This window comes from Lynx rufus, unplaced genomic scaffold (genome assembly GCF_022079265.1).
Source record: "Lynx rufus isolate CCGP_SWC_20201006 ecotype Redwood Valley unplaced genomic scaffold, mLynRuf1.p SCAF_2, whole genome shotgun sequence".
Lineage (NCBI taxonomy): Eukaryota > Metazoa > Chordata > Mammalia > Carnivora > Felidae > Lynx > Lynx rufus.
In genome coordinates, this window is record NW_025814834.1 from 111,126,268 (window position 1) to 111,136,828 (window position 10,561).

At 46.0% G+C, this 10,561-nt stretch overlaps 1 protein-coding gene across 9 annotated transcripts in view; it reads right to left on the minus strand.

Moving 5' to 3' along the window:
- The window catches only part of SAP130 (Sin3A associated protein 130), an 80,112-nt gene extending 74,479 nt beyond the window's left edge, over positions 1–5,633 (minus strand). For 6 of the 9 annotated variants that reach the window (XM_047083289.1, XM_047083287.1, XM_047083284.1 and 3 more), the window contains exons 1-2: positions 5,499–5,633; positions 3,733–3,850 (exon numbers count right to left, since the gene is read on the minus strand). In XM_047083289.1, coding sequence (XP_046939245.1) covers positions 3,733–3,844 — 112 coding nt within the window. In that variant the 5' untranslated portion in view covers positions 3,845–3,850; positions 5,499–5,633. Of the gene's footprint in view, positions 1–3,732; positions 3,851–4,653; positions 4,815–5,498 lie in introns of those variants that run through there. The other 3 variants (XM_047083291.1, XM_047083290.1, XM_047083288.1) reach the window with 2 other exon arrangements.
- Positions 5,634–10,561: the final 4,928 nt, after the last annotated feature.

Sequence of the window (10,561 nt, forward strand, 5' to 3'; positions counted from 1 at the left end):
GGAGGGGCAGCGAAACAGGGAGACACAGAATCCAAAGCAGGCTCCAGGCTCTGAGCAGTCAGCACAGAGCCTGATGAGGGGCTGGAACTCACGTACCGTGAGATCATGACCTGAACAGAAGTCACTTAACTGACTGAGCCACCTAGATGCCCCACTTTTATCTAGGTTGTTAATTATTCTTAGCCATGTTTTTCATAGGTTTTTAACCCTAAGTCTTACACACGTTTTGTTGGTTTATCCTTAAATATTTTCTGGGCTTTTTTTTTTTTTTTTTTTTTTTGATGCTCTTGCAAATGACATTTTAAAAATTTCATTTTTCAAAAAAATTGCTAGTATTTAAAAATATAATTGGTTTTTATACATTGAACTTTTATCCTGAAACCTTTACTAATTTCACTTACTAGTTCTAACAGCTTTTTTTTTTTTTAAAGTTTATTTATTTTGAGAAAGAGTATACGTGCACTCATGTATGCAAGCTGGGAGAGGAAGAGAGAGAGAGAGAGAGAGAGAGAGAGAGAGAGAGAATCCCAAGCAGGTTCTGTGCTATCAACACAGAGCCCGACACAGGGCTAGATTTCACTAAGTGTGAGATGAAGACCTGAGCCGAAATCAAGAGTTGGATGCTCAACTGACTGAGCCACCCGGCTCCCCCTTTTCTTTAAAGGGCTTTAAAAAAATTTTTTTAAGTAATCTCTATACCCAATGTGGGCCTCGAACTTACCACCCCAAGATCAAGAGTCACATGCTATTCTGATTAAGCCAGGCAGGCACCCTAGTATTTTCTTTATATATGATGTTTTGAACCTTCCCTGTTATCCAAACAGATCTTCCCATAATTAAATTTTTGAGGGAATGGACAATTTAACAACTTTCCCCAAACGTATTTGTCCAGGAAGACTTTGATTTTTGACAATTTCATTAAGATACACTTTACTGACCATTTCCTGTTAAGATCTTTTTGAAACCATTTATCATTTCCTTCCAGATATCTGAGTTCTTCACTTCAGCTTATTTTTACCTGAAAAGAATCCTGAAAGGGTAGTTAAGAACACTGGTTGTAGTCTACACTTCTGAAATTTGAACGTGTTTGAGATCCTGATATGCTTTTACTTCTGATAAAAGCGATAGGAAATATCAAGAAAATATTTAACTCCTTATGGAAAACTTTTGTTTCCTTCTCTGAGAGCAATAGAAGGAAAAAACACACACTATTCACAAGTAAAATTACAGACAATTTTAAGTCAATCATTTCCTCAACAAAATCTGAGGGCAATTATTCCTAAATGACACCATTTTTAATAAGCAGCATAATTCTCTGCAAATAGACATTCAAAAATACTCCCTTTAAGCTATGCTTATTTATTTATTTATTTATTTATTTATTTATTTATTTATTTTAAGAGAAAGAGAGAGAGAGAGAGAGAGCGCGCATGCAAGTCAGGGAGGGGCAGAGAGAGGGGTGGAGAGAGAGAATCCGAAGCCAGCTCTCCACTGTCAGCGCAGCGCCTGATGCGGGGCTCAAACTCACAAACCATGAGATTGTGACCTGTGCCAAAGTTGGACACTTAACTGCCTGAGCCACCAGGTGCCCCTAAGCTATGTTTCTTTAAATTATTCTATGAATTTATATCAAAGACAAAATACTGTAAAAAATATTTATTAAAAAGCAAAGAACTTTAAGTGGCTCTGTAAGGACTTGATGACCACTACTTTGTGTCCTATGATGTAGCAAGTACAGCAAATACAAAGGTACGCAAGGTGGACGTGGTTCTAGCCCTCATTCCAGGAGGTCCAACCCCTGACTTGCGGATGGTGGAATCAGTAAACACCTCCTAGAGAAAGTGACATCTGAGATGAAACCTCAAGGAAGAACTGGAATTAATCAGATAAGTGAGTGTGAAAAGGAAGAAGGAAGATTGTGGCAAAAGGAACAGAATGTATAAAGTCTCAGAGTCAAGAAAATTGGGAACTTTTTGTCATTCATTTAGAAAATGAGTAGCTACTATTAAGCAGGAGACATAAAGTAGCTTAAAGTTATTTCAAGTCTAAAGAGAACTGAAATGAATTTGTAACAAAAAAAAGTTTGCAGGAGGGAAGCAAAGGGATAATGAGGTTGAAACACTAGACAAAGGGCCACAGCTCACAGATAAGAGAGAGAGACAGAGCAATTAAAGATGAGGCCATGTTCCTGGTTTGAGCAATGAGCAGACAGTGGTACCATTTACCACGATAAGGAACTTAGGAAGCAGGAGGTGAAGAAAAGGGAATAGAAAAAGAAATACTCCACTTTGCAGTGCCAACTTTTTTCTTGACACGTTTAGAGAAAAGACCACTTGAAGGAGTTCCTCAACTTCAGCACTACTGACTGGACTGGATACTTGGGGGCACGGGGGCAGGGGAAGCTCTAAGGCCCATTTAGCAGCATCCCTGACATTTAACTATCAGATGTCAATAGCACCCCCTAGTTGTGACAACCAAAAATGTATCCAGACATTGCCAAATTATTCCCTGGAATGCAAAATCATCCCTGCTGAGGACCACGGACCTATAGCATTCAAAGGGTATACAACCAAAAACTAAGTGTATATATGTGTGTATATTCCGTTGATCCTTGAACAATGTAGGGGTTAGGTGATGGCCACACCTGCAGTCAAAAATCTGCAAATAACTTTTGATTCCCTTAAACTTAACTACTAATAGTCTATTGTTGAGTAGAAACCTTACCTGTAACAGTTGACTAATACATATTTTGTACGTTGTAAGTATCATATATCATATTCTTGCAATAAATGAAGCTACAGAAAAAAATGCTAGTAAGAAAATCATAAGGAAGAGGCACCTGGGTGGCTCAGTCAGTTGAGCAGCCCAGTCTTGACTTTGCTTTCGGTCATGATCTCATGGTTGTGAGATCGAGCCCCGCTTCCGGCTCTACACTGAGTGTGGAGCCTGCTTGGGATTCTCTCTTTCCCTCTCTCACTCTGTCCTTCCCCCACATTCACCTACCTTCTATCTCTAAAAATAAATTTTTAAAAAATTCAAAAAAAATTATTGAAAAAAGAAAATCATAAGGAAGACAAAATACATTTACAGTACTTTACTATTTTTTTCAGAAAAAATCCACATGTAATGGAGTTCAAACCCATATTTTTCAAGGGTCAAATGTACTTTTTTTTTTTTCAAACCTTTTTCCTAGTTCATAGGCTCATAAAAGGCAAGAACTATGCCTTACACAGTTTGGACTCTCTCATGGCACTATTAATACTCTGGGCGTTAATTAAAGGAGAACACACTACTGTATTAAAAATATAGTTCTTGTAGGAATGCTTTAATGTAGTTTTCTGGTATACTCTAGTACATGTGAAAGAATTAAAAAAGGAATTTAAAAAGCCTTGTTTAGATTAGAATTGTAGTATATCCTTTATTCAAATTTGATAACCTAGTATTTACTAAAATCCCACAAGGAATTTGCTAATTCAAAAAAATTTTTTTTAATGTTTATTTATTTTTGAGAAAAAGAGAAACAGAGTGTGAGCAGAGGAGGAGCAGAGAGGGAAGGAGACACAGAATCGGAAGCAAGTTCCAGGCTCTGAGCTGTCAGCACAGAGCCTGATGTGGGGCTTGAACCCACGAACTATGAGATCATGACCTGAGCTGAAATCGGATACTGAACTAACTGAGCCATCCAGGCACCCCCCCAAAACTGGCAATAGAAGAGAACATCGCATATCTCACCTGTGGCAGCTGGGTTTATCAATCCTGCAGAACCACTGTTTGCAATCTGTGAAGGAGCCTGGCTTAGCCCAGTGGATGGGGTTCCTAACCGAGGAAACTGTTGAGAACTCATTTCCACCTGCAGTGCATACAGTCATATGGTTATTACTAAATTCTCACGTTAGAATCAATAATGAGAAATTAAAGCATCTCCAGTACCTATACTTTCCTTTACAAAAGCAAATGCAGCATCATTCACCTAGAACAATTATTTGTGATCAATATACAGTGCAGAAGTAAACTAAATTCTGTTAAGTTTTTAGTGGACATAGGTTCAATAATAAAATCATTTGTGTGGTGTTGGGGGGATACTATGACACTCCATAAATACAGCTTAGCACTCTAAAAAATCAACACTGAATTCTGTACAACAGCCATATGACAGGTATTAACACAATACATATACATCGGTATAAAGTTTTATGGAAAACAGCATGTCCTTTTAAAGACTGAAGCTTACACCAAGGTGACCACAACTGTCATGTGTATGTCATAGGAGGAATCTGAGGGGAGATACCTTGTTCTAAGAAATCAGAAACCTGACATCAAGACCTACTTCAAAAGAACTCTCAAATGATTTTCTGCACAGGCCTCCGTTTACCGATTTCCTCCCCCTTTCTCTCACAGACCACCCCCACCCCCCACTAAGCCAGAGGAACCAGAGACCTTCACCACTTTCTCTAAATCGACCCCCACTTTTCCCTCAAGAGCCAAGCTCTACCGGTCTTTCGATTCGCACGCAACCCCACCCCCACCCCAAAGCCCACCGCTGAGATTGGAGAACACAGGTTTCCAGACACACTTCGGGTGTCTGAGACTCTCGGGGGTTAGAGGGAGGACGGCATTCTAGGGATCCCTAGCACAAGCGGCGTGCCTCTTTACCTGCAGCCGCCGCCCGCCGCCCGCACCTCCCGCTTCCATCTCGCCGGGCTGGGGGTGCCGCGGAGGGCCCATCTCGGTGGCAGCGTTGGGCTCCGGAGTCGTGGAGACGGATCCTACCGGAGCCCACTTCGTGCCCGCCGCTGTCCAGCCCAGCCGGCCCCGCTCACCCCCGCCACCCTACCGGGCTCCGCTCCAGTACTCTGCCCCCGAACCTGCCCCTACCTCCCCCGCCCGCCCATTGGCCCCACGCCGGGCGCGTCATTCGAGGGCCCGCACCAATCCGCAGAGGCCTGCGCGCTCTGATCCCGCCCCACCCTCCCGCCGACTCCCAGCCAATCAGACGCGAGCCTCGCCGGGGCAGCCCAAACCCCTCGAGGCTGAGCCAATGGCAGAGGAAGACAAGCGCTCCCGGCGAGGGGGGCGGAGAGGTGGGAGGCCCCGCCTCGGTCGGGGTCTGAAAGCGGCGGGCGCAGGGCCCGGATGTGGAGAGTCACTTTAAACTGCTCCAGGAGCCAAACTCCCTGGGCCGCCCGCCCGCCGGCGTTCCCCCAGCCGCTCTACTTCCCCGCCAGGGCCCACGCCCGCCACGCCCCCAAGCCCGAAACAGCCCACCCCTCCTGGAGCCTCTCTCTTCCTTGCCGCAGGACACCGGGTCCCTGCCGCCGGCCCAACTGCCATGCCCAGCTCATGGAAAAGCGTAGATCTGAGCCGCAGGAGACGAGGCACCGCTGCCCTTCCCCAGGGACGCTCAGCGGGACGGACGCTGCAGCCCGGCTCAGCCGCCCCGCCCCCTCGTCTCCTCCCCTCTCCTCCCCTCCCCTCCCAGGCGCCCGTCCCGCCATTACCTGGGTGCTGCGCCGAGGGGCCGCCGCGGCGCCTCGAGCTCGCTCCTGTGCGCTCTCTGCTTTTGGGGCCGACGTCCTCAGGCTCTGGACCCGCCGCCACCGCCGGGGCGCTAGCACTCTGCCCCCCACCCCTCAGCCCAGCGCCGCTGCTTCCGCCGCCGTAACGAGCCTCTCATCTATTGGCTGGGGTAGACCCCGCCTCCCTCTGGGGAAGCCAGTCACCGCCCAGTATGAGCCGGAGAGCGGACGAGCCTGCCCCTCGGAGCCGCGGGGTCCTGTGGGAAATGTAGTCTCCGGTGCCAGGAGGGCGGGCCTGGGCGGGACCTCCGGGCGACCCGGCCCGTGTAACACACCCCTTTGCTGCCTAGAGTGGATTCTGCCTTTTCTCTTTGCTTAGTTAAAAGGTAGTGAATCCCACCCCTTTGCCTCAGCTGATGGCACTAGGTTGCATTTTCCCCATGGAGGTGCGGCACGGGAAAAGGGTAATGCAGGCCGACTGCAGCGGGCCGAAGAGGCCGCAGGCAGGGCCGAGGGCTTTCCTGACTGTGCTCACTTCCCCGCGCGGTGTGTGGGACTTGATGTCACCACCGAAGGCCAACCACGGCTAGCAAAGCCTAAGCACCGTGGGAGAATCGGGTGCGCTGAACTGGAGCTATTCTGTGGGGTTTGCGCCGAGCGCGCCGCCTCAGGCACTGCGCACCGGGCTGGGCCGCCCCAGAGCGGTACACCCTCGGGTTGAATCAGGCCGGCTAGAGGGGGGATCCTGACGCAAGGCTCGGGCACTGTGCACTTGCTCAGTTTTTTCCAGATTACAAAGAAGCCAAAGGGGATGGTGTTGCTTTGTTGTTTTGTTTGGGGTGGAAGATTGGAGTTTGTACACCTGTAGAAGTCTTAGCGAAAACTGGGGAAGCAAAATTTGGATCTGTATTATGTTCCCCTCCTCCTTTCCCAGATGGTAATTTAGGCCTGGACTTTTGTGACAAGTTAGAAATAAGAGGGGCTTAAATCTCTCCTTTCTCTCGTGCACAGTTCTGTAAGATAACTGATTGGTAGGACGATAGTAGCTCAAGGCAACAAAGATGAGTCTCAAGTACCCCTCTCCTTCCTCAAGCCATTTTCTCACTTTCTTCCCTTCTCAGATTTCTTCTGAAAGTAACTGATGTGATATACTTTAGTCTGCTCTCTCCTTAGGCAGTCTCTACCCCTTGTTGGATTCTGCTCCTGCCACTCTTCTCAAACTGCTCCCCAAAAGTTGCCAGTAACCTACTTCACCCAGTGGTCCTTGCTTAGTTCTCATCTCCTCTACCTTGCTGACAGTAATTCCTCCTTAAAGTGTTCTTCCCTTGGCCTCTATAACCACGCTTTCTCCTTGTTCTACTCCTATCCTTATCAAACTCCATGGTACCTCTTCTTTCTCACAAATACAGCCTTCTCCAAGGCTCCAACCATCTTCTGATTTATACTATCTTCCTAACTGGTTTAATGCACTCTCACACTTTCAAATATCATTCTTGAAAATGACTCAAAATCTTATCTACACAATGTGACTTCTCTCATAGTTGTACACTTACAGGTCCACAAATATGTCTTACAAGCCCCTGAAAAGTAACCGATAGAACACCTTTATTGATTTGTCTCATGTATGTACTCCTGATTTCTGGGTTTGATGAATGGCATCACCATCCTCTCTGCCTGTGGTTTTATTGTTGTTATTTTCCACTTTTCCATCTCCTAACATCACCATATGTACCTCTATACCCCTTTTCCAATGGTTACCATAGCCTTGGCTCAAGCTTTCACTATTTCTTGTCTGGATTAGAGCAGTGCTGTAATGAGTGCCCCCATGTGAATCTCATCCTGCCCCCAATCTGTCCTCCACAGTTATTTTTCTAAAACATTAATCTGAGTCCATTCTTCCCATCCTTGGCATTCAGTAACTTCAGAATAAATCTCTAAATCCAGTATTCAAGGTCTTAATAATTTAATCCCTCCTACCCAAACATAGGATACTCTCTCAACAGTAGTTTCCACCAAATTTCCATACAGTTTGACTTCCAGAGTTTTGCTCAAGGCTGACATGCCTTCTATAAAGGCCTCAACCTTCAGTGATCATCCGGTAGAGTCCTGCCGATTCTACGCTACCTAACTGGAAAGAAAAGGATTTATTATCTACTACAAGCCTTCCCTGAATTCCTCTCCTTCCTTCTCCTCCACAGGATACTTCCTGGAACTTCTTCAGTACCTCTAATATAGCACTGTCTACTCTGTATTTCTCCTGGAGTAGGCAAAGAAACCACTGATCTTTATATCTCCAATAAACAGGAAGAATTCAATAAATGTTTGCTGAGTCTAGTCACAAACAAGTCAGAGTACATGAGTGAAATCTGAGTTTTCTTTAGTTACTAGGGATAGTCTCTGCTGCTGTATTCATGCATATCTCCAATCCTTCATATCATGTACACTTGAAGGAAAATCCATGGTTGTGTTGCTAGGTTTTAGAATCCCCATCTACTGGGCTTGGTGTGCTGAAGACAACCTCCTGGTGCCCTGGCTGGGATGAATCTTCCATATATCTCAGGTATTCAAGCCCCCTGTCAGTTTCAGGGACTCATTACTCTCTTGGATTCTTGAAAATGATGTTGCCCATACAAGAGAGTTTTGATGGATTGAGCAAAGACACCAACAGTTATGCATCTACTAGGTGGTTATCTAAAGAAAGGGAAGTAACTACTCCCCTTTGCCAACAAAAGGCACAGGTTCTCAATGCAAGTGTCCTGTGGTGGTCAGTCAAGTGTCAGCAGGTGGCCTATACGTGTTTGTGAAGTAAACAATGCCTTTGGCACTGGACCCCAATGGTTCTCAGTCTGTAAGAGCCTCAGTGGTCCAATGATACTCTTTGCAGTTCCTCTAAGTCCAGAAACTCCCATTGGCCCAGCTCTTCATACAGAGAAACCTAGTCCCTTCTGGTTTGCTCATCTGTAAAGGGAGAATACAGTTACCTATCTCTATCTTTTTGTATAGATTAAATGAACTATAGATATAAAGGATGTGATGTTTTTGAACTTCCTTATATCCATTGTCTTTATGACCTTCATCTGTTTATTACTGAGGCCAGACTCAGCATCTGTCTCCGCCTGGCACCACATTCTGTACCACTGTCCCTACCCCAAATGCATGTATGCTAGGTGTGGTGGGCAGACACTAGAATGACCTCTCATGATCCTCCTCCTGGTGTTTATTCCCTTGTATAATTCCTTTCCCTTGAGTATGAGGAGGACCCGTGATTTGTTGTAACCAATAGAATATGACAAAGGTGACGAAATGCCACTCCATGACATGTCATATTCTATGAGATTGTCTTGCTGCCACACCTGATCTAGAGGCTTCTACCTGGGCTGATGAAACAGCCAAGTGACATGGCAAGGGACTGTAGGTGGCTTGTAGGAATTGTAAGCAACCTCTAGGATTTGAGGGTGGCCTCCAGAAAACACTTGCAAGGGCTTAGACCTTCAATCCTACACACCAAGGGAATTAATTCTGCCAACAACCTGGGTGAGCTTTGAAGCTGATTCTTACTTAGTCAAGCTTCTGGATGAGAACTTAGTCCAGTTGATACTTGTAATTGTAGACTTTGAAACTATAAGCAGAGAATGAAGCTAAGATACACCTGGGATCCTGACCCACAGAAATTGAGATAATACATGTGTTGTTTTAAGCTGCTGAGTTTGTGGTGATTTGTTATTCAGCAATAGCTAACTAATACACTCAGAGTAGAGTGGCGTCTGATCCTAGGGCATCTATTCTATAGGCTGTCCTGAAGGAATATACTGTCCAAACTAGAAGGAATATAATTGACCAAACTTCTCAATTCTCCAGAATTTGAAAGTAGAATTTGAAATATATAGAAGAAGAGAAGGAACAGAAGCTGAAAAGCTTGAGCATTAATGAAAACCATAAGAAAACTGAGCCAGAAACAGCCTGCAGCCATAGACAGAAAAGAGCAGCATAGAGTTCCCAAGGACAACTGGAAGTTGGGAGAAACCATAGAAGCAGAAACAGATAAGGGCCAATTCATTAGGCAGTGGGTGGGAGATGGACAATTACCTCTTAGAAAGCCAGAGCAACCAGAGCTCCTGGGTGGCTCAGTTGGTTAAGCGTCTGACTCTTGATTTCAGCTCAGGTCATGATCTGACGATCATTGAGTTCAAGCCCCAGCACTGGGCTCTGTGCTGACAAGATAGAGCCTGCTTGGGATTCTCTGTGTCCTTCTCTCTCTGCCCCTCCCTGCGGTATCTCTCTCTCTCTCTCTCTCTCTCTCTCTCTCTCTCTCTCTCTCTCAAAAATAAATAAATAAACATTAAAGAAGAAAAAGAAAGCCAGAGCAGCCAGAGCAACCAGCTGACTCAGTCTCTAGAACTGACCCAGAGGAGGTTTGTGTGTCTTCAACTATAGCATCTGCATATACAGATGAGCCAGAGTGAACCCATCTTCTTTACAGCCATGCCCAACCTGTTGATAAGTTCACATTAACTTGAGTGAGTCTCACTGTAGCAGCCAAACCCTGTCAAGGTGAGGTATGAACCTGAAGGCAGGCAGTTGAGAGGTGATACAGTGGCCATGCCATCTACAAAGATCCCAGTTGCTGTCTCCTGCTCTGCCAAATTTCATGATCCAAGTTGGCAGCACCAGCTCTAGCCATCTACTACTCTGGTTCCACCCCAGCTGGTCTAGTGCTAAGTGGACTGCAATTCAGTCGAGACACTAACCACCCATTAGTGTAGGCCTCCCCAGGTTGGGGGCAGGGTCCTCCCCAGGCTGCCCTCACTTATTGCCCCCAGCAATAAATTTCAGGGGGTCCCCAGGCCACTCGTACCTCTGACTAATTGGCTACAAATTTGGGGGGTTCCCACAAATTTATTTAAAAACTCACCAGCGGGGCGCCTGGGTGGCGCAGTCGGTTAAGCGTCCGACTTCAGCCAGGTCACGATCTCGCGGTCCGTGAGTTCGAGCCCCGCATCGGGCTCTGGGCTGATGGCTCAGAGCCTGGAGCCTGCTTCCGATTC